At 33.8% G+C, this 25,600-nt stretch overlaps 1 protein-coding gene across 1 annotated transcript in view; it reads right to left on the bottom strand.

Moving 5' to 3' along the window:
• DMD (dystrophin) overlaps positions 1-25,600 on the bottom strand; it is a 2,282,785-nt gene that overhangs the window by 1,447,751 nt on the left and 809,434 nt on the right. The window contains exons 23-24 of the mRNA XM_074220296.1: positions 5,105-5,250; positions 4,227-4,439 (exon numbers count right to left, since the gene is read on the bottom strand). Coding sequence (XP_074076397.1) covers positions 4,227-4,439; positions 5,105-5,250 — 359 coding nt within the window. The remainder of the gene's footprint in view (positions 1-4,226; positions 4,440-5,104; positions 5,251-25,600) is intronic.

Raw genomic sequence — 25,600 nt, 5'->3', positions numbered from 1 at the left:
ATTGAACTAACCTTGCATTCCTTGTATAAATCCATCTTGTCAAATTGTATAATTTTTGTGATATACTCCTATAATTGCCTTGTTAGGGTTGGAACATTTTGGAATATTACTTCATTGTTGTCAGTCTCTTTAATGAAATTATTGATTCTTTGTAAGATTTGTTCTTTGATTAATTTATTTTTCAGGATTAGATTATTCAGTTTCTAATTAATTTTTGATCTATCTTTCCATTGCCCTTTGTTGGATATGCTTTTTATTGCATTATGATCTGAAAGGAATTCATGTAATTTTTTAAAATAACTTTAAGTTTATAAAACCTTCTACATGACCAATTATTGTGTAGGTGCCATGTGCTGCTGAGAAAAAGATATATTCTGGGGGTATCTAGCTGGCGGGGTGGATAAAACACCGGCCCTGGAGTCAGGAGTACCTGGGTTCAAATCCAGCGTCAGACACTTAATGATTACCTAGCTGTGTGGCCTTGGGCAAGCCACTTAACCCCATTTGCCTTGCAAAAACTAGAGACAAAAGAAATTGGGGTAGAGATGGGACATTAATAATAATGGTAATGCTAATAGCTTATAGTTCTGTGATATTTGACTAAATATGTATATATGTTTTTATATTTCTATGTATGTATTTCTTCTAGAAATCCTGATGAGCAAGTAGCATAATGTTATTTTTCCCCTTATGTAATGATGAAACTATGGATAGAGTGGTGGCAATTTGCCCATGGTCACATGGCCAATATTTCTGACTCCAAATCCAGTGACTTTTATTCTTTCCTTTACAATATGTTATCAAAAACTTTATGTTTAGGGCTGCTAGGTGGCACAGTGGATAGAGCCCTGGCCCTGGAGTCAGGAGTGCCTGAGTTCAGGTCCAGCCTCAGATACTTAATAATTGCTTAGCTATGTGGCCTTGGGCAAGCCATTTAACCCCATTTGCCTTACAAAAACCTAATAAAACAACTTAGGTTCCATAGTGTACAAGAATCAGGAACAATCAGAAACAATTAGTGCTGAGATTTTGGTCTTTAGTACACATCTTTAGTACACAATTTGACAATCACAAGAATATATGTATAAATGTACATACACATATAATTATATTTTCCCAATTATTTCAACATGTTTTAGTAATCGTGTTTAAAAGATATTAAGATTCAAATTTATTCTTCCTCCTTATCTCCCCTCCCATCTTCCAAAAATGACAGACAATTTGATATAGGTTATACATGTGCTTTCATTTAAGCATATTTCTATATTAGTCACAGTTGTGAAAAAAAGAAAAAAACAAACCAAAAGAAAAAAAAATTGAAAAAAATGTGAAAAAAGTATGCTATGGTCTGTATTGAGTCCATCAGTTCTTCATCTGCATGTGGATAGCATTTTTCTTCATGAGTTCTTTTCACTTGTCTTGGATTATTGTGTTATTGAGAAACCCAAGTCAATCACACTATGTTGCTGATACTATGGTACAATGCTTTCTCAGTTATGCTGATTTCACTTTGCATCAGTTTAAATGAGGTTTTTCTGAAATCTGCCTGGTCATCATTTCTAATTGCACAATAGTATTTCATTATATTCATAAACCATGGCTTGTTCAGCTATTATCTAATTGAAAGTTTCCCCCTCAATTTTAATATTTTTCTCACCAAATATTTGCTAAAAATATTTTTGTACATATAAGTCCTTTTCTTTATGATCTCTTTAGGATATAAATTTAGTAGTGTTATTGCTGGATCAAAGGGTTAGAGTTTGGTTGACTTTTGAGCACAGTTCCAAATTGCTCTCCATATTGTTTGGAGCCATTCACAACTCCACCAACAGTGCATTGGTGTCCCAATTATCTCACATCTTCTGGTACCTCAGAGTTATTTTAATTTGCATTTCTCTAACCAAAAGTGACAGAGTAACTCTTCATATAATATAAAAAATAATTTGGATCTCTTCATTAGAAAACCATGTTCATATCTTTTGCTCATTTATCAAGCTAGGAGACACAGTGGATAGAGCACCAGCCCTAAAATCAGGAGGAGCTGAGTTTAAATCTGACCTCAGAAACTTGACACTTACTAGTTGTGTGTCCCTGAGGCAAGTCACTTAACCCAGATTGCTTTACATCCAGTGCCATCTCCAGTCATCTTGATACATATCTGGTCACTGATTCCAGCTGGCTTAGCACAACACCCCCTCATTCAAAACTAATTCACTTGCTTGTCAAAGAATCACTTCCATGATGTCATAGTCTCCTTCATAAACAAAGGACAAAGTATCAATCCGGAATTGACTAGGAGTCTTAAAATTTGATTCAGCTCTCTCTCTATATTTGACAAATGAGGATTTTATCAGAGATACTTGATTTAAATATTGTTTTTAATTGATACTTTATTTTTCCAAATACATGTTATGAACTTGTTTTCAACACTCATCCATATGCATATGTATATTTTTAAATTACAAAATTTCCTTTCATCTTCCCTTCCCCACCTCTTCAACAGTGAACAGTCAGGCTAACATTATACATACAATTTAGACATAATGAGCAACACCATAGACAAATTAATAGACCAAGAAAAACTCTATCTATCAGATCTATGGTAAGGAGATAAATTTATGACCAAATAAGAATTAGAGCACATTATAAACTGCAAAATGAATGATTTTGATTATATTAAATTAAAAAGGTTTGCACTAATAAAATCATGTTGTCAAAATTAGAAGGAAAGCAGAAAGCTGAAAAAACAATCTTCACAATTAGGAGTTCTGATACAGGTCTCATTTCTAAAATATATTGAGAATTTCAACAGATTTATAATGTCACAAGTCATTCCCCAATTGATGAATGGTCAAAGGATATGAATGGACAGTTTTCAAATGAAATAATTAAAGCTATAAATAATCATTTGAAAAAATGCTCCCAATTATTATTGATTAGATAAATGCAAGTTAAAACAACAATGAGGTATCACCTTACACCTATCACATTGATCAAGATGAGGAAAAAGTGAAAATGATCAATGTTCCATAGGTTGTGGAAGGATTGGGATACTGAAGCATTGCTGGTGGAGTTGTGAATGGATTCAAACTTTCAAGAGAGCAAGTTTGAACTATGTCTAAACAGCAATAAAACTTTTCATCTACCTTTGACCCAGCAATTGCAATGCTAGGTCTATATCCAGAAGAAATTATAAAAAAGGGGAAAGTCCTACATGTTCCAAAATATTCATAGCAGCTCTGTTTAGAGTGGCAAAGAATTGGAAATTGAGGGGATGTCCATCAGGTTGGGGAATGGCTAAACCAGATATGGTACAAGAATACTATGTAATACTATTGTTCTATAAGAAACCATAAATGGTCAGGATCTGAAGCTGAGCAAAGGGAGTAGAACCAAGAGAACAATATACACATCAACAACAACACTGTGAGATGAACAACCTTGATGGAAACAGCTCCTCTCAGCAGTTCAAAGAGGTGGGACAACTGTATTCGATTGTCTATGGACAATGTTATCCCTATCCAGAGGAAGAAAAACAGAACAAAACACAATGCACATGCAACAACCCTTCAGAATCTGATGAACACTTTTTAAAAATTATCTCATATATCTCTTTCCTTTAATCCTAATTCTCATACTGAAAAAACTATTCTGAATTTGTGTAGCTTTCAGGAGATTAAAAACTCAAAATCATAAGTAAAAATAAATAAAATTAACTGATATGATAACAATATCAGTCAATAATGGCATAGTTCATGCTGTGAATAATCTCATTTAAAGAAATTATATAAAAATAGTGACCATATGTATTTAAATCTTGGTTTTCCATAAGAAATGCAATATCTAATTCTAAAAACAAAATACAAGTCTAAAGAAAATTTGGTGATTTTTTAAAGACATCAAAACTATTTAACTTAATTTAAAACTGAATGACATGGATTAGAGTACAGTTTGATTTTCAAGGAAAATACTAAGTGGAAGTAAAACTTTTGTTTTTAAAGTGAAGTTTGTACTGAAATGTATCTATTTGGCTTCTCTCATGAGAAGGAATTTTATATTTCAGAACTGCTTTTGAAGAACTTTGGAGGTCATGTGACCAACTGACTAAGTTTCCCAGAAGAGGTAAAGTAGTAGAGAATGCCTGACAAAAAAAAAAAAAAAAAAAAAAAAAAGACTGGGTAGGGAGAAAAGGAAACAAGCATATAGAAAGAAAAATATCTAATTACCTGGAATTGTTGAAGTTTAGTTATATGTTCTTCCAGCTTTTGGCAGTGTTCTACCAGCTGAGATGACAACTTCTTCCAACGGTTCTGTATACCTTCAAGTTCTAATTGATATTTTTTATTCATTTCTGGGGGAGCTTTCTTTGACATTTCTTCCACTGTTGTGTTTAGCAGATTCAGACCTGGCTGTTGCTCCTGAAGAGAACTTTGCAAAGCCTGAAAAGAAAAATAATGCTATTTTTAAAATGAAATTTAGTCTCATTTATAAAGCACAAATTTTAAAATTGCTAAATAGATATAAAATTGTATTTATAAAATTATTGCTTTATTAGAAACATAAAAGAAGAAGTCAGGGAAGAAAAGAGGAATGCAGGTAGGAAAAGTGAATAGAGGGAAGGAAAGAAGTGAGGGAAGAAGAAATAAATAAAGGGAGAAAAGCTGGAAAGAAAAAGGAAGGAATTAAAGAAAGGAGAGAAGGAAGGAACAAAGGGAATAAAGAAAAGGGGATTGATAAAAGAAAAGAGTAAAAGAGCTCTACATTTTACAGCTGGAATTCCTTTCACTTCTCTCTATAATTGAAAGCATGAAAAGAATTACAATAGAATGCAAACGCAAAAAAATCTTATTTTTCCCAAAATTGAAATGGAGATTTCTCTGAAAATACATTGTAATATAAAGAATGAATCTATATTGACTACAGATAACTTCAAGAATAGTTTTAATTTCTTATTTAGAAATACTTTAAGACATTTCAAGGGGGAAATATAACCTACAATACTTTTCATTATTATTTAGTTGATATTAGTAAATTGTCATCCAGAATTCCTTTGTACCATTCAATAGAATGTTTCTACAAATTGTTTCCTGTTATAGATACATACCTTTAACTCCCTGAGTCTCTGCTCCATGATTTCATATTCAGTGACAGTTACTTGAGGTATAGAGAGTTTGATTTCTGACTGCTGGATACATGTAAGTATAGTATTCATCATTTCCAGATATTGTGTGGGAGGTAAACTGTCCAAAGCTTCATCCAAAGGGGGAAAATGAGAAAAATAAATTAAATGTCTTCAAAAATCATTATTTTCTTAAAAGTTGTTAGCAAAAACATCACTATTTTATAAATTGTGATAATATGAAGAGTTTGAAAATACTTAATTTTTTCAAATTGCTTTAATATATTTCATTTGCTTTTACTTGAAAATCTGTCTTTATTTTACATGTAAATATGTTTTCACATATGGGCAATAGTGTTACAGGACTGACAGGTTCGGATAAACTGTGACATAGTATCACTGGAGGGATTGCCTGCATTGATGATATCACAGATCCATTCGTATCTTGGTGTATATTGGAGGGAGTTGATTCTAACATCGCCTTAATAGTACATGAAGTATCCCAATTAAAATATGTAATCAATATAAAAATATCCATTTATGAAGATAAGATCTCAGCAAGACTGTTGTCTTATTTCTAACATTCTCTCCTTTCAATTCTAAAGTTTAATTTTTAGTACCTTTGTCGGAGAGGAATAATCATTTTTATAGCCAATGTTAATGTGTTTAAACTATCTATTGAAGGCAATTTTCATTTTAGTACATCTGTTAAAATCATATAATGTTAATGTAAAAGAGAAATTCAAGTTAGATTTTATTGGATTATACCCATTAAACTGACACTGCAGATGTCTTAAATAGATAACATCTGTTACAGACATAGGCAATTCATCAGCTCAGTTGTACATTTCTACCCTTCACAATTATTCTTATTTCAGAAAAAGAAAAGACAACTGAAAAGGATGCAGGGTAAGTTTTGTGGTTCTACAAAAGTGTGAAAGTATGAATTACTAACATGCCTTTTTAAATATATGTAAATATCTGTATATACATATACACATATATATTTGATATAAAACATGTCCTTCAAATTAGAGACAAAAGAAATTGGGGTAGAGATGGGACATTAATAATAATGGTAATGCTAATAGCTTATAGTTCTGTGATATTTGACTAAATATGTATATATGTTTTTTATATTTCTATGTATGTATTTCTTCTAGAAATCCTATGAGCAAGTAGCATAATGTTATTTTTCCCCTTATGTAATGATGAAACTATGGATAAGAGTGGTGGCAATTTGCCCATGGTCACATGGCCAATATTTCTGACTCCAAATCCAGTGACTTTTATTCTTTCCTTTACAATATGTTATCAAAAACTTTATGTTTAGGGCTGCTAGGTGGCACAGTGGATAGAGCACTGGCCCTGGAGTCAGGAGTGCCTGAGTTCAAATCTAGCCTCAGACACTTAATAATTGCTTAGCTATGTGGCCTTGGGCAAGCCATTTAACCCCATTTGCCTTACAAAAACCTAATAAAACAACTTAGGTTCCATAGTGTACAAGAATCAGGAACAATCAGAAACAATTAGTGCTGAGATTTTGGTCTTTAGTACACATCTTTAGTACACAATTTGACAATCACAAGAATATATGTATAAATGTACATACACATATAATTATATTTTCCCAATTATTTCAACATGTTTTAGTAATCGTGTTTAAAAGATATTAAGATTCAAATTTATTCTTCCTCCTTATCTCCCCTCCCATCTTCCAAAAATGACAGACAATTTGATATAGGTTATACATGTGCTTTCATTTAAGCATATTTCTATATTAGTCACAGTTGTGAAAAAAAGAAAAAAACAAACCAAAAGAAAAAAAAATTGAAAAAAATGTGAAAAAAGTATGCTATGGTCTGTATTGAGTCCATCAGTTCTTCATCTGCATGTGGATAGCATTTTTCTTCATGAGTTCTTTTCACTTGTCTTGGATTATTGTGTTATTGAGAAACCCAAGTCAATCACACTATGTTGCTGATACTATGGTACAATGCTTTCTCAGTTATGCTGATTTCACTTTGCATCAGTTTAAATGAGGTTTTTCTGAAATCTGCCTGTTCATCATTTCTAATTGCACAATAGTATTTCATTATATTCATAAACCATGGCTTGTTCAGCTATTATCTAATTGAAAGTTTCCCCCTCAATTTTAATATTTTCTCACCAAATATTTGCTAAAAATATTTTTGTACATATAAGTCCTTTTCTTTATGATCTCTTTAGGATATAAATTTAGTAGTGTTATTGCTGGATCAAAGGGTTAGAGTTTGGTTGACTTTTGAGCACAGTTCCAAATTGCTCTCCATATTGTTTGGAGCCATTCACAACTCCACCAACAGTGCATTGGTGTCCCAATTATCTCACATCTTCTGGTACCTCAGAGTTATTTTAATTTGCATTTCTCTAACCAAAAGTGACAGAGTAACTCTTCATATAATATAAAAAATAATTTGGATCTCTTCATTAGAAAACCATGTTCATATCTTTTGCTCATTTATCAAGCTAGGAGACACAGTGGATAGAGCACCAGCCCTAAAATCAGGAGGAGCTGAGTTTAAATCTGACCTCAGAAACTTGACACTTACTAGTTGTGTGTCCCTGAGGCAAGTCACTTAACCCAGATTGCTTTACATCCAGTGCCATCTCCAGTCATCTTGATACATATCTGGTCACTGATTCCAGCTGGCTTAGCACAACACCCCCTCATTCAAAACTAATTCACTTGCTTGTCAAAGAATCACTTCCATGATGTCATAGTCTCCTTCATAAACAAAGGACAAAAGTATCAATCCGGAATTGACTAGGAGTCTTAAAATTTGATTCAGCTCTCTCTCTATATTTGACAAATGAGGATTTTATCAGAGATACTTGATTTAAATATTGTTTTTAATTGATACTTTATTTTTCCAAATACATGTTATGAACTTGTTTTCAACACTCATCCATATGCATATGTATATTTTTAAATTACAAAATTTCCTTTCATCTTCCCTTCCCACCTCTTCAACAGTGAACAGTCAGGCTAACATTATACATACAATTTAGACATAATGAGCAACACCATAGACAAATTAATAGACCAAGAAAAACTCTATCTATCAGATCTATGGTAAGGAGATAAATTTATGACCAAATAAGAATTAGAGCACATTATAAACTGCAAAATGAATGATTTTGATTATATTAAATTAAAAAGGTTTTGCACTAATAAAATCCATGTTGTCAAAATTAGAAGGAAAGCAGAAAGCTGAAAAACAATCTTCACAATTAGGAGTTCTGATACAGGTCTCATTTCTAAAATATATTGAGAATTTCAACAGATTTATAATGTCACAAGTCATTCCCCAATTGATGAATGGTCAAAGGATATGAATGGACAGTTTTCAAATGAAATAATTAAAGCTATAAATAATCATTTGAAAAAATGCTCCCAATTATTATTGATTAGATAAATGCAAGTTAAAACAACAATGAGGTATCACCTTACACCTATCACATTGATCAAGATGAGGAAAAGTGAAAATGATCAATGTTCCATAGGTTGTGGAAGGATTGGGATACTGAAGCATTGCTGGTGGAGTTGTGAATGGATTCAAACTTTCAAGAGAGCAAGTTTGAACTATGTCTAAACAGCAATAAAACTTTTCATCTACCTTTGACCCAGCAATTGCAATGCTAGGTCTATATCCAGAAGAAATTATAAAAAAAAGGGGAAAGTCCTACATGTTCCAAAATATTCATAGCAGCTCTGTTTAGAGTGGCAAAGAATTGGAAATTGAGGGGATGTCCATCAGGTTGGGGAATGGCTAAACCAGATATGGTACAAGAATACTATGTAATACTATTGTTCTATAAGAAACCATAAATGGTCAGGATCTGAAGCTGAGCAAAGGGAGTAGAACCAAGAGAACAATATACACATCAACAACAACACTGTGAGATGAACAACCTTGATGGAAACAGCTCCTCTCAGCAGTTCAAAGAGGTGGGACAACTGTATTCGATTGTCTATGGACAATGTTATCCCTATCCAGAGGAAGAAAAACAGAACAAAACACAATGCACATGCAACAACCCTTCAGAATCTGATGAACACTTTTTAAAAATTATCTCATATATCTCTTTCCTTTAATCCTAATTCCTCATACTGAAAAACTATTCTGTAAACATGTTTATCAAAAATATGTATGTACAATGCTAAACTGACTGTTCATTGCTGAGAGGAGGGAGGTGGGGAAGATAGGTGGAAGGAAATTTTGTAACTTAAAAATATACATATGCACATGGATGGAAACAAACAAATAAATAAATAGAAACTTTGTATATACATATTTTTGATAATCATGTTTACAGAGCAGTAATTTTTGATATGAGGAATTAGGATTAAGGGAAAGATAAACATAACAGAGGGTTTTTGTTTTGTCTTGATTTTCTTCCTCTGGATAGGGAATATTGTCCAAAGCCAGTCTAATATGGTATCCTAGTGCTCTGAACAGCTGAGAGAGGAGCTGCTTCCATCAAGGTTGATTATCTCACAATTTTGTTAATGTATACATTGTTCTCTTGGTTCTGTTCCCTTTGCTCAGCATCAGGTCCTGTAACTCATTCCATGATTCTCTAGAGTTCAATTATTTATGCTTTTATATGGAACAATAGCATTCCATAGTGTTTATGTACCATAATTTATTTAGCCATTCCCCAGTTGATGGGTATGTAAATATTGTTTTGTAGATTTCTGCTTTCCTACATATCTTGGTTGCATTGGGTTTATTGGTACAGAAGCTTTTTAATTTTAAGTAATATTTTATATTTTTTAAAGTTCTCTCTTATTTAGTTATGAATTCTTTCCATCTCCAAAGATCTGATAAGTAAACTATTTCTTGCTCTTTCAATTTGCTTATGGTGTTATCCTTTATGCCTAAATCTTACATCCATTTTGATCTTATCTTGGTATATGATGTTTGTATTCTATGTTTTAAGTTTTCGCAACATTTTTTTTTCTTTTGTCAAATAGTGAGTTCTTAAGTCAAAGTCTGGGGCTTTTGTAGTTTTCTTTCTTTCTTTTCTTTTTTTTCTTTTTTTTGCAAGGCAATGGTGTTAAGTGGCTTGCCCAAGGCCACACAGCTAGGTAATTATTAAGTGTCTGAGGCTGGATTTAAACTCAGGTACTCCTGACTCCATGGCCAGTGCTCTATCCACAGGGCTGGTGTTCTATCCCAGGGCTGTTGTTCTATCTGGTTTTTGTGTTTTTCAAACACTAGATTACTATGGTCATTGACCATTGTGTTTTATATACATAATCTATTCTACCATTCTATTTTTTAGAACCAGAGAGTTTTGATGATTATTACTTTATAATAATACCATTTAAGATCTAGTATTGCTAGACTAACAAAGTCTGATTTATGCATTAATTACCTTGATAATCTTGAATTTTTGTTTTTACAAATAAATTTTGTTGTTATTTTTTCTAGCTCTTTCAAACAAGTTTTTTGGTAGTTTGATTGGTATGGCACTGAATAATTAAATTAGTTCAGACACAATTATTATTACTATATTGTCTCCGCCTAAGAAAAAAGAAAAAATAATAAAAATAAAAAAATAAAAAATATTGTTTCAGCCTACCAATGAGCAACTGGTATTTTTTTCCAGTTGTTTACATCTTTATTTATGTCAAAAGTGCTGTATAATTGTATTCATATAGTTCTTGAGTGTGTCTTGACAAGTAGATTCAAGTATTTTATATTGTTCACAGTTTTTTAAAATGGAATTTCTTTTTCTCATCTTTTTCTATCTGCTGGACTTTTGTTGGCAATATATAGATAGGCTGAAGATTTGTGTGGATTTATCTTGTATCCTGTAATTGCAAAAGCTGTTAATTATTTCAAATAGTATTGTTAGGTGATTCTCCAGGGTTCTCTAAGTATGCCATTATACATTTTGCAGAGTGATAGTTTTATTTACTCATTTCCAAAAAAAATGACAATGCCTCATTGTCAATTTTAATCCTTTCAATTGCTTTTTCTTCTTTTATTGCTATTGTTAACATTTCTAGTGCTATATTGAAAAATCATGATAAGTGGGGATCTTTGTTTCACCCCTGATTTAATTGGGAAGAAATCTTTCTTATCTCCATTACAGATAATGCTTGCTAATGGTTTTAGAAAGATACTGCTTATCATTTTAAGGAATACTCCCTTTATTCCTATGTTATTTTTTTTAGGTTTTTTATTTTTTGCAAGGCAAATGGGGTTAAAGTGGCTTGTCCAAGGCCACACAGCTAGGTAATCATTAAGTGTCTAAGGCTGGATTTGAACCCAGGTACTCCTGACTCCAGGGCCGGTGCTTTATCCACTGCACCACCTAGCCACCCCTCCTATTTTTTTTTACATAGGAATAGGTGCTGTATTTTATCTAGAAGCTTTTTCATCAGTTGATTTTATTTTTGACATTGTCAATTATATTGATAGCCTTCATAGTATTGAACTAACCTTGCATCCTTGTATAAATCCATCTTGTCAAATTGTATAATTTTTGTGATATACTCCTATAATTGCCTTGTTAGGGTTGGAACATTTTGGAATATTACTTCATTGTTGTCAGTCTCTTTAATGAAATTATTGATTCTTTGTAAGATTTGTTCTTTGATTAATTTATTTTTCAGGATTAGATTATTCAGTTTCTAATTAATTTTTGATCTATCTTTCCATTGCCCTTTGTTGGATATGCTTTTTATTGCATTATGATCTGAAAGGAATTCATGTAATTTTTTAAAATAACTTTAAGTTTATAAAAACCTTCTACATGACCAATTATTGTGTAGGTGCCATGTGCTGCTGAGAAAAAGATATATTCTGGGGGTATCTAGCTGGCGGGGTGGATAAAACACCGGCCCTGGAGTCAGGAGTACCTGGGTTCAAATCCAGCGTCAGACACTTAATGATTACCTAGCTGTGTGGCCTTGGGCAAGCCACTTAACCCCATTTGCCTTGCAAAAACCTAAAAAAATATATGTTTCTTTCTGAGCTACTATCCATGGTACCTTGTAGGGAATTGTAATTTACTTCCTTATCTCTTTGATTAGGTCTTTATTTGCTTTTTTTTTTTTGGTCTGAGATCAGGATTACAACCCTGGAATTTTTTTAGTTCTGTTGAAGCATAGTAGATTCTGCTTGCTTCACCTGTGTTTCTTGTCTACAACGTATTGTAGGATTCTGATTTTTGATCCATCCTGTTATCTGCTTCCATTTTAAGGAAACATTCATTTTATTCACCTTCACAGTTCCATTACTATATATTTCCCTCCATTCTAATTTTCCTCCTTTTTGTCCTCTCTCATTTCACCCTTTTCTTCTTTCCAGGATTTGGTTTCTTTCTACCAACTAATCCAATCTGCCTTCTTTTCCATCACCCCCCTCCCCACCCTTTACTTAAACTCTTCCCTACTTACTTCCCTTTTGGGTAAGATAGAATTTTATATTCAAATAATTATCTCTCTCTCTCTCTCTCCATATATATATATATATATATATATATATATATATATATATATATATATATACAATTTCCTCTTTGTCAATACTGATGAAAGTAAGATTCATGAGATGCCCATTGCCTATTTTCTCAATTTCCCAATTTCTCCTCCACTGCAATTGGTCTCTTCACCCCATTTTACTTCTCCCTTCCTTCTACAAAGAGTGTAATCTTTCTCAAACCTTAATTATTATTATTTTTTTCTTTTATTTAATTTTTATTAAAGATATTATTTGAGTTGTACAGTTTTCCCCCAATCTTGCTTCCCTCCCCCACCCCCACCCCACAGATAGCACTCTGTCAGTCTTTACTTTGTTTCCATGTTGTACCTCGATCCAAATTGGGTGTGATGAGAGAGAAATCATATCCTTAAAGAGAACGGAATTCTCAGAGGTAACCAGATCAAACCATAAGACATCTGGGTTTTTTTTTTCCGAATTAAAGGGAATAGTCTTTGTACTTTCTTCAAACTCCACAGCTCCTTCTCTGGATACAGATGGTACTCTCCTTTGCAGACAGCCAAAAATTCTTCCCAATTGTTGCGCTGATGGAATGAGCCAGTCCTTCAAGGTTGAACATCACTCCCATGTTGCTGTTAGGGTGTACAGTGTTTTTCTGGTTCTGCTTATCTCACTCAGAATCAGTTTATGCAAATCCCTCCAGGTTTACCTGGAATCCCATCCCTCCTGATTTCTAATAGAACAATAGTATTCCACTACATACATATACCACAGTTTGCTAAACCATTCCCCAATTGAAGGAAATTTACTGGATTTCCAATTCTTTGCCACCACAAACAGGGCTGCTATAAATATTTTTGTACAAGTAATGTTTTTACCCTTTTTCCTCATCTCTTCAGGGTATAGACCCAGTAGTGGTATTGCTGGGTAAAAGGGTATGCACATTTTTGTTGCCCTTTGGGCATAGTTCCAAATAGCTCTCCAGAAGGGTTGGATGAGTTCACAGCTCCACCAACAGTGTAATAGTGTCCCAGATTTCCCACATCCCTTCCAACAATGATCATTATCCTTCCTGGTCATACTTACCAATCTGAGAGGTGTGAGGGTGGTACCTCAACGAAGCTTTAATTTGCATTTCTCTAATAATTAATGATTTAGAGCATTTTTTCATATGGCTATGGATTGCTTTGATGTCCTCATCTGTAAATTGCCTTTGCATATCCTTTGACCATTTGTCAATTGGGGAATAGCTTTTTGTTTTAAAAATATGACTCAGTTTTCTGTATATTTTAGAAATGAGTCCTTTGTCAGAATCATTAGTTGTAAAGATTGTTTCCCAATTTACTACTTTTCTTTTGATTTTGATTACATTGGTTTTACCTGTCCAAAACCTTTTTAATTTAATGTAATCGAAATCATCGAATTGGTTTTTAGTGATGTTCTCCAACTCTTCCTTAGTCATAAACTGTTCCCCTTTCCATAGATCTGACAGGTAGACTAGACCTTGATCTTCTAATTGGCTTATAGTATTGTTTTTTATGTCTATGTCCTGTAACCATGTGGATCTTATCTTGGTAAAGGGTGTGAGGTGTTGGTCTAATCTAAGTTTCTTCCATACTAACTTCCAATTATCCCAGCAGTTTTTATCAAAGAGGGAGTTTTTATCCCAGTGGCCTGACTCTTTGGGTTTATCAAACAGCAGATTACTATAATCCTCTCCTGCTTTTACACCTAGTCTATTCCCCTGGTCCACCACTCTATTTCTTAGCCAATACCAAACAGTTTTGATGACTGATGCTTTATAATATAATTTTAGATCTGGTAGTGCTAAGCCACCTTTGTTTGCATTTTTTTTCATTAAGCTCCTGGCAATTCTTGACTTTTCATTTCTCCATATGAATTTACTTACAATTTTTTCTAGCTCATTAAAGTAATTTTTTGGAATTTTGATTGGTAGGGCACTAAACAGATAGTTTAGTTTTGGTAGAATTGTCATTTTTATTATATTAGATCTATCTATCCATGAGCAGTTGATATTTGCCCAGTTATTTAAATCTGATTTAATTTGTGTGAGAAGTGTTTAATAATTGTTTTCAAAAAGATTCTGAGTCTGTCTTGGCAAATAGACTACCAAGTATTTTACACTGTCTGAGGTTACTTTGAATGGAATTTCTCTTTCTAGCTCTTCCTGTGGTTGATTGCTAGTCATATATAGGGAAGTTGAGGATTTATGGGGGTTTATTTTATAACCTGCAACTTTGCTAAAATTGCTAATTGTTTCTAGTAGTTTTTTAGATGATTTCTTGGGATTCTCTAGGTAGACCATCATGTCATCTGCGAATAGTGAGAGTTTTGTCTCTTCGTTCCCAATTCTAATTCCTTTAATTTCTTTTTGTTCTCTAATTGCTGATGCTAACATTTCTAATACAATATTGAATAGTAGTGGTGATAATGGGCACCCTTGTTTAACTCCTGATCTTACTGGGAATGCCTCTAGCCTCTCCCCATTGAGTATAATGCTTGTTGATGGTTTCAGATAGATACTGCTCATTATTTTAAGGAACAGTCCATTTATTCCTACCCTCTCTAGTGTTTTTAATAGGAATGGATGCTGTATTGTGTCAAAAGCTTTTTCAGCATCTATTGATATGATCATATGGTTTCTGATAGGTTTGTTATTGATATAATTGAGTATACTAACAGTTTTCCTAATATTGAACCAACCCTGCATTCCTGGAATAAATCCTACTTGATCATAATGTATTATCCTAGTGATGACTTGTTGTAGTCATTTTGCTAAGATTTTATTTAGGATTTTTGCATCTATATTCATAAGGGAAATAGGTCTATAATTTTCTTTCTCTGTTTTAACTCTTCCCGGTATAGGTAACAGTACCATATTGGTTTCATAGAAAGAGTTAGGCAGAGTTCCATCTTTCCCTATTTTTCCAAAGAGTTTATATAGGATTGGAACCAATTTTTCCTTAAATGTTTGGTAGAATTCACTTGTGAATCCATCAGGCCCTGGAGATTTTTTTTTTTAGGGAGTTCACTAATGTCTTGTTGAATTTCTTTTTCTGAGATAGGGTTGTTCAGGTATTTAATCTCTTCTTCATTTAACCTGGGCAACTTATATTTTTGTAAATATTTATCCATTTCACTTAGATTATCAAATTCATTGGCATAAATTTGGGCAAAATAATTTTGAATTATTACTTTAATTTCCTCCTCATTGGTGGTGAGTTCACCTTTTTCATTTATAATACTAGCAATTTGGTTTTCTTCTTTCTTTTTTTAATCAAATTGACCAGAGGTTTATCAATTTTATTGGTTTTTTCATAATACCAACTTTTGGTTTTATTTATTAATTCAATAGTTTTTTGCTTTCAATTTTATTAATTTCTCCTTTGATTTTTAAAATTTCTAATTTGGTATTTGATTGGGGATTTTTGATTTGTTCTTTGTCTAATTTTTTTAGTTGCATGTGTAGTCCATTGATTTCCTCTTTCTCCAATTTATTCATATAAGCATTTAGAGCTATAATATATCCCCTGAGAGTTGCTTTGAATGAATCCCATAGGTTTTGCTATGTTGTTTCATTATTATCATTATCTAGGATAAAATGGTTAATTCTTTCTATAATTTGTTTTTTGGTCCACTCATTTTTTAAGATGAGGCTATTCAGTTTCCAATTTGCTCTGGGTCTATATCTCCTTGGCCCAGTATTGTATATGACTTTTATTGCATTGTGATCTGAGAAAGGTGTATTCACTATTTCTGTCTTTCTGCAGTTGATCATTAGGTTTTTATGTCCTAGTACATGGTCAATTTTTGTATAAGTTCCATGTACTGCAGAGAAAAAGGTACATTCCTTCCTATCCCCATTCAGTTTCCTCCATAAGTCTACCATATCTAATTTTTCTAACAATTTATTTACCTCCCTAATTTCTTTCTTCTTTGTTTTATGATTTGATTTATCTAGATCTGATAGTGGGAGGTTGAGGTCTCCTACTAGAAGGGTTTTGCTATCTATGTCTTTCTGTAATTCTTTCAGCTTCTCCTCTAAGAATTTGGGTGCTGTCCCACTGGGTGCATATATATTCAATATTGAAATGACTTTATCGTCTATGGTACCTTTTAAGAGGATAAAGTTTCCTTCCTTATCTCTTTTAACGCTATCTATTTTTGCTGCTGCTTTGTCTGAGATAAGAATTGCTACCCCTGCTTTTTTTACTTCAGCTGAAGCAAAATATATTTTGCTCCAACCTTTTACCTTTACTCTATATGTATCTCTCTGCTTCAAATGAGTTTCTTGTAAGCAGCATATTGCAGTATTCTGGTTTTTAATCCACTCTGCTATTTGCTTATGTTTTAAGGGAGAGTTCATCCCATTCACATTTAAGGTTATGATTACTAATTCTTTATTGCCCTCTGTGCTATCTTCCCTCTGTTTGTATTTTCCCCCTTTCCTCCCCTTTTATCCATATTCTCCAGTATTTTGTTTTTGAATACGACCCCTTCAGCGTGTTTGCCCTCCTATATCACTCCCTCCCCTTTTTCCCCCCTTTCCCTGTTCCTTTCCCTTCCTTTTGTTATTTCCCCTTATTTCCTCCACTCCCCTTCCCTTTCTCTGTCCCCCCTCCCCTTTTCCCCTTTTACTTCTTGAAAGGTTAGATGTTTTATAAGTTAATTGAGTATGTGTAGGTTGACTTTAAGCCAAGTCTGATGAGAAGAAGATTCAGGTGTTTCTCCTCTACTCCCTTCTTCCCCTCTATTACCATAGGTTTTTTGTACCTCTTAGTGTAATGAGATTTGTCCCATGCAATCCCCTCCCTCCTCCTGTCTCTTTCCTGTCCCCTTTTTTAGGGAGGTAGTGTATTTTTTTTAGATCATTCTATCTAAGTCATAGAAAATTCTGAGTGTCTGACCCTTCTAGTTCAGCATATTCTGTTGAATAGAGTCCACATTCCTGAGAGTTATTAAAGTCCTTCTCCCCGGTGGAGTTAAAGCCAGTTACATCCCATTAGATATCAGTCTCATGGATAGGTCATGGATGTCCAGCATTTCTGGCTAGGTATATTCTCTCTGTTAGAGTTACATTTCTCAGGATTCTCAGGATTTATGAGAGTCTCTACCCCCCCCCCCCCATGCTGGGATATAGCCAGTTTCAACTTGCTGGACTGCATTTTTTCCTTTTACTGCCCCCCCCCCCCTTTTTTTTTTACCTTTTCATGTGTCTCTTGAACCTCCTGTTTGATATCCAAATTTTCTGTTTAGCTCTGGTCTTTTCATCAGAAATTTTTGGAATTCTTCCATTTCGTTAAATTTCCATCTTTTTCCCTGGAAGAGAAGGCTCAGCTTTGCAGGAAAGTAGATTCTTGGCTGCATTCCCAGCTCCCGTGCTCTTCGAAATATCTCGTTCCAGGTCATTCGATCCCTTGAAGTTGATGCAGCCAGGTCCTGTGTGATCCTTACTGTGGCTCCTTGATATTTAAATTGTTTCTTTCTGGCTGCTTGCAGGATTTTCTCTTTTATCTGATAGTTCTGGAGTTTGGCCACAACATTCCTTGGTGTTTTCCTTTTAGGATCTTTTTCTGGTGGGGATCGATGTACTCTTTCAATAACTACTTTGCCCTCCGATTCCATGATGTCAGGGCAGTTTTCCATCACTAGATCCTGTAATATTAAGTCCAGGCCTTTTTTCTCTTCAATGTTTTCAGGAAGTCCTATAATTTTCAGGTTTCCCCTCCTCGATCTATTCTCGAGGTCAGTGGTTTTGTTGATGAGGTATTTCATATTTGCTTCTATTTTTTCTATTTTTTGATTTTGTTTAACTGACTCTTGCTGTCTCGTGGAGTCATTAGTTTCTGTAGACTCCATTATTTTTTGGGGGGAAGAGTTTTCTTCATTAACCTTTTCCAATTGGTCGATTCTACTTTTGAAAGAGCTTTCCATTTGACCAATTGAGGTTTTGAGAGAATTAATTTCTTTTTGGATTTGCTCATTTGAGGATCTGAGAGAATTATTCTCATTTTGCAAGGTATTAATTGTCTCCCCCAAATTTTCCAGTTGATTTTTAAACTCCTTCCTTATTTCTTCAAGGAAGTCTTTCTGTGCTGGAGACCAGATTTTATTCTCCTCAGAGGTTCCAGGTCTCTCTGGGTTGGGGTCTTTCCCTTCCAGGAATTTTTCTATGAATCCACCTTTCCTCTGACCCTTCTTCATTATGCTAAGACCTTGAGTTGGGTGGGACTGGTTCACCTGGGCTTGGGATCTCTAAAGGCTTTACTGAGTGCAGTTTCTCTGGCTGGCCAGTAGGAGGTGCTGGTTGCCCTCTCTGGGGTGTCTGTGACCTTGGTTGGGAGGCCTTCTCCCTTTGCTTGAGGGAGGGAATTGGAGCTATTGAATTCTTTTGCCTTCAAACAATGGTGGGCTTTACCCTGGCCTGAGGTGATTCCTCAGCTGGGCTGGTTCTTTTGCTCACACATCTGGGCCTGAGGCAGAAATAATTTGCATTTGTTTGGGAGGAGACCTCAGTGCAATGGAGCTGTGGGCTCAGAGTTTCTCAGACTTGAGGAGCCCAGGGATGGTGTCCTCAGCTGTCCTGCATCAGACCTCTCCCCACAGCCCCTTCCCCAAGCTCCAGGGGGACAGCCCCAACACCAGTGCCTCTGCTTCCCCGAGGACCCAAGCCCCCTTTGTCCAGCCCCACCGCTGATCCAGCAGGTCCGGCTCTCGGGCCCTCAGACTCCCGGTTCCGATTCAGCTGTTGGTCTGGCTGATCTTCCCTGGGAGCTCAGACTCACCTGCTGTTACTCAGCCAAGGCTGCTGTGGGAGACAAATCCTGAGGTAGATTTTCCTCTTCTGGCTTTTCTTTCTGGGTTTCCTGGTTCAGATTTCTTTTAAGAGGTTTGTTTCATGTGATAGATGGGGAAGAGATCAGGAGACTTTAGAACTGTGCCTGTTTTCTCTCTGCCATCTTGGCCCTGCTTCCTTAATTATTTTTTATTTCATTCTTTCAAATTAAGTTTATGCCCTTACCCTCTATCTATGAATATTTCTTCTAGCTAATCTGAGAGTGATATAATTTTTAACATTAACAGTATGAACTTTCATGTAGGGATATAAACAGTTTGACTCTATTGAATCCCTTATGTTTTCTTTTCGCTTTTTACCTGTTTACGCTTCTCTTGGATCTTGATATCTGAGATCAAAATTTTTGTGTAATTCTGTCTTCTCCTTATTAAATCTTTAATAGAAAGATTTCAAGCTTTCATGAGAAGACCAGAATGACCATGTCTTTCTTTGATGTAGTATGCTTAATTTTGCCAAGTGATTCTTAGTTGTAGTACTAGCTTCTTTGTTTTCCAGAATATCATGCTTCATCATGTTTAGTCTTAATGCTAGAGTTGCTAAGTTCCATGTAATCTTCATTGTGGTTCCCTAATATTTGAATTGTTTCATTCTGACCACATGAATATATTTTCCTTGACATGACTGTTATTAAATGTGACTCTAATATTTCTTAGAATTATTATTGTATTGGTAGATTCCTTCAATGCCTGTTTGCCTTCTGCTTCTAGGATATCAGAACATTTTCATTGATAATTTCTTGATAGATGCTGCTCAGATCCACCTTTTGATTGTGGGTTTCAAGTAGTCCAATTGATTCTGACAATGCCTCTCCTGGGTCTATTTTTCAGATCAATTGTTTTTCCAATGAGGTGTTTTGGATTTTCTACTTTTTTTTCATTTTTAAAAATTTGTTTGATTAATGCTTTATTTCTCATGGAATCATTAGTTTTCACTTTCCCAGTTCCAGTTTTTAATATGGTTTTCCTCAATTAGTTTTTGTTCTATCTTTTATATTTGTCCAATTGTACTTCTTAAGGAGTAGTTTTCTTCAGTGGATTTTTGTATCTTCTTTTCCATTTGGCCAATTCTATTTTTAAGAAGTTTTATCCCTTTTGTCAAATTGTTGATTCTTTGTTCATAATTCTCTTGCACCACTCTCATTTCCCAATTTTTAGATGAAGAAGGAGGTTGCCAACGATCATTTAATTATAGGATATAATCGTATTTTCTCTCTTTTTAAACTTCTTAACAACTTATATTTAGCATCATTGATTACCATGTCATTTGTACTCTCCCCTGCATCTTCATGACACTTTTCTCTTTTTTGATTCTTCTCCTTCCCAGTTTCCTATATTGTATTCTATTGAAGATGGAGCCTAGTTTCTCCTTTCCTTTCTTCTATTCTCCTTCCATTCCTTTCCTTCCATTCTTTTCCTTTCCTTCCCATTTCTTCATTTCTCTCTCTCCCATGTGTGTGACATCAACTCTGCAGTTGACTCACAATCTATTTAGCTATAGCTTCTCTTTAGTGTCAGTTCAACAGCAACATCACCAAATGCTTATCGTACCTGAAATTCATTGTGTACAAGACTGAACTCATACTATCCCTTTTTAAGACAACTAAATCTAAGATAGAATTCAACAAATGGTTTAATTATCCCTGATCGTCATTTAGTGGGAAAAATAATTCATTTCTCGTACATAAAATGTGCTATTTCAATCCCAATTAATTGTATTGCTTAATTTCTCATTGCTGATCATAATCAAATACTCCACTCTCCCACATCTTGCATACTCAATTGGCTCATGAGTCTTGTCAATAATGCCCAGTAACAGTTTTCACATTCTTCTTTCCTCTCAAATGTGCACCAACCTATTTCAGACTCATTTTTTCATTGACTATTCCATAACCTCCCAAATATTCTCCCTTTCTTTTCCCAGTCCTCTTTAATTCATCCTCCAGACAGTTTTCAGAGTGATTTAAAAAAATAGGTCTGATCATATCACTTCTCTACTCAATTATTCTCAAGGGCTTCCTATCACCTGTAGGGTAGGGAAAGTACTCTGACATTTAAAGTCTTCTGCAGCTTGCCTGTAATCTATCTTCCTAGACTGGAACATCAATTCTCTGAGGGCAGAAACTTTTTCATCTTTGTCTTGTGTGCTCAGCATTTAGCATGGTATGTGACACTTAGCAGATTTCAAATGAATATTTGTGTATTGAATGTTTGAATATCTTATTAATTGAATCTTTTATTTTCTAATCATTCAGAGGTCCAGGCCAGCTAGCTTCACACAAGGTATTTTATATCTCATATACTGGAATGCCTTTTAGAATCCCAATTTTCTTTTAAAGCTTAACTCAAACTGCTTGAATGATCCCTTACTGAAAATAATTACTTTACAATGATAAATCATTTTTCATGTTATTTTTGTAAATATCACAGAAAAATGAATTTGTATAACATATTTTTAAGTATTCATAATTAGCAATGAATTACTAGCATTGTTTCTTTGCTACATTTTAAAAGATTTTCTATTCTCAATCTTTCTTTAGTTTTGCTCCAAAAGGAATGTTGGAATAGTCTTCACAGATTCTTTCCTTTATGTCACCTCCTGGGCTGGACAGCCCTTTTAATGAAGACAGGAAGAAAACAAAAACTCATTTTGAGGTTGGTTTTATATTTTCCAATCTCTGCTCACAATCTTCTAAAATAGCCTACTAAGTTCATAGAATTCATCCAGAACTAGATTTTAGAAAATTTAAAAAAACTCTCCCTGCAAAAGATTTTGCATATCAATTCAATATTCTTCATGGCAAGGAGAAACAACATGCCATTTCTATTTAGGCAGATATTCAAATGTGAATTGTGCCAATGTGAAGAAAATAGAAATACAGTCGCTGAGGTGCCCTAGAGGCAATTTCTTCATGGGAATCTTTGATAAAATTTAATATACAAAGTCTGTATAATCATATCTGCTAGGAGGGAATCTTTTTTTTTAATTTTCTAAAATTTTTTCCTCATTTATAGATTACTTTGCCAAAAGATAAATTCAAATATATTTTGATGATAAAGTTCTCTTGCTTCTGGAATGCAATCAAAGACATAAGGTTAAAAGACATTCTTAAGTCAACTAATTTTTCCCACTGTTCACTCACAATTAATTTGGAATTATGTCTAAAGAGCTATAAAATTATGCATACCCATAACCCAGTAATAGCACTACTAAGTATGTAGACAAAAAAGAGGAAAAAAATCAAAGAGGAAATGGACCTATCTACACAGAAATATTTATTGCAGTATTTTTTTCTTCTAGTGACAAGCACTGGAATATTGGGTGGGGAGGGTGGGGATTTCCATCAAATGGGGAATGACTGAACAAATTGTGATTTGTGATAATGATGGAATATTATTGCACTATAAGAAATGTTGTTCAGTATACTCTCAGAACAACCTGGAAAGATTTATATGAACTGATGCAAAGTGAAATATACTTTTTACTAAGTTGATTGTAAGTTGACCAGCTGTGAATGACAGCTATTCTCATCAAGACAGTGATCAAGACAACTCAGATGTTGCTACTATTCCCAAAGAAGGAACTGATGGTGTCTGAATATAAACTGAAGCATACTACTCTTTGGTTTCTTTCTTTTTCTAGATAATTGGGGCATTTTTGTCTGTTTTCTTTCACATATAATTAATGTGACAATATGTTTTGCATGACCACACATGTATAACCTGTATTCAGTTGCTTGCTTTCTCAATGAGAGGGGTGAGAGGGAGTAAGGGAGAGAAATTGGAACTAAAAAATTTCAAAATGAATGCTAAAAAATTTAAATAGGGGAAAAATAAAATACTAAGTTAATTATTTTTAAAAAGCAAAGCAACCACAAGAACTAAAAAAATAAATTCTGTAAAACAGCCTAATAAATCCTCAGTAACTATGCATAGTCCTAGATATGCTTGGCACCTGGAGGATTGTTACTGATTCCCTTATAGTGTGACATAGGTTTCTTGAAGTTGAAAGAATTTTGAGACCATTTTAAAAAAAAACAGGTACTGATCATTGCTATGAAGGAAAAAATAGTTATCATGGACAAAACAATGCAAAAACTAGAATAATAAAGATTAGAAAAAAGTCACTTAAATGATGACATTCACCTTTTCTTATTTCCTAATTGTTAGAGTACTTTCTGAAAATTACCTTATACTCTCTAAAACATATCTTAAACATATGTGTATAAATATAAATATGTATTATGTATATTATAAATATATACACATGAACAAGTGTACACATATAAGAGATGATGCATGCAATATTGTTAATAATGTATATTAAATGTGTACCATAGGGATATATATTGTGTGTATATTTTTAGAAATTATTTAGACATATCATTGTTTTTGTCTGCCTTGCACCAGAACAGGGATTAATTAGCATGTAGTATGCCTATGATAAATATTTGTTGATTCATTCTGCAAGGAGGATTCAGCATGTACATAGGTCTTCATTTATAGGATCATTTGAAGGAAATGCTTCCTTTAGGAGGGGAAGCAAAAGCTAAATCTTAATAAAAGGACTGTAAGCTGTGGAGGTGGGAAGGAATATCATGCTAGGAATTGAAGATTGTCTCTACAAAGGCAAAGAAAAATATCAGGAAACATGTAATACATTTTAATATACTATATATTTATATATATAATCTTATATTAATATGGGATGATCAAGCCTTGAGTGTAATGGATTCGTACAATTTTTGTAGCTTTTGAAAAATGATGATGAGCAATAATAAATGGTGAAATGAGTTAAGAAATGTGGAAGGAATAAATAATGAAAGAAAAAAAAAGAAGGGAAGGAGGGGGGAAGGAAGGATTAATATGCCAATCAGGAATAGCTAAGTGGTACACTGGATAGAGCACTGGGGTTGCAAGATTCCTTTTTCTGAGTTCAGATCTGACCCTGGACTTGGCACATAACCTTGTTTGTCTCATTTCCTTATCTATAAATTGGCCTGGAGAAGGAAATGAGAAGCCATTTCAGTATCTTCACCAAAATTAATCTTAAAATGGGGTCATGGAGAGTCAGACATGAATTAAATAAATCAACAACTATCATAAACCAGTAACTATGCCAAATGCTTTACAAATATTATCTCATTTGATCTAACAACAATCTACTGGTGGTATTATTATTAACCCCATTTTGTAATAGAGGAAACTGAAGCCCAGAGGATGTGACCTCCCCAGGGTTACTCAGCTTGCAAGCATTTGAGGCAGAATTTGAACTAAGTTTTTAATAACTGCAAGGTCCAGCAACTAAAAGAATGGATGAAGAAAATCAGCTTCTCCATGGTCAGTGAAAACAAGGAAACAATCAAGTAACATTGATTACTCCTGAAGTTCAGTAGGAAAGCAATACAACAAAAAGATCTTCTATGTGGAAAATTTCCCTCCCAAAGACATAAAAGTAATCAGGACTTGTAGCTAGCAACAGCTACAAGTTTATAACAGCCTCTGATAATTCAGTCAGGGAAACCTTAAGAGTGTTTTAATTATAAATCAAAGAGTGTTTACAATCTTCCCTCTAGAATGTATTATTTATTTTCATGATTCATAAGATTAGGAAAGCAAAAATATCTCCTATTTTGGTAGCTTTCTGTTTATTAAATAACAACCAGTCCTCACTCTGGCACTTTCTTCAGGGTCTTTAGAAATTCACAGTCAATATGTCTATAATCTTATCCATAATCTAACTTCTGGAAAACACTAAAGGCAAAGATCGGATGGAGGGAGGTTGGAGTAGAAAAACTTTCAATTCTCTTATTCCCAGCACAAAAGGAATAAGTATATTTATATTGTATCAACATGGATAAAGAAAAAGAAATGGAAGTGAAAAAATACACACAAATGTAATAAACTCTTACTTTTAAGACAAAGCAAATACCCAGGAAAGCAAAATATGTAGAAAATAAGTTCACTTCAAAAGAGTTTTATAAGAATTAGACTCTGGTATAGAACTTATTGAATCCCTTAGAAAAGAAACTTGAATCTTAAATATTATTCTTTATCTGAAAAAAAATATTTCTAAGAACTGAAATCTTTAAAGTACACTGACTATACT

The sequence above is a fragment of the Macrotis lagotis genome, chromosome 1 (assembly GCF_037893015.1).
Source record: "Macrotis lagotis isolate mMagLag1 chromosome 1, bilby.v1.9.chrom.fasta, whole genome shotgun sequence".
Lineage (NCBI taxonomy): Eukaryota > Metazoa > Chordata > Mammalia > Peramelemorphia > Peramelidae > Macrotis > Macrotis lagotis.
The sequence above is the reverse complement of the archived record's forward strand: the minus strand, read 5'-3'. Positions and strand labels throughout refer to the sequence as shown.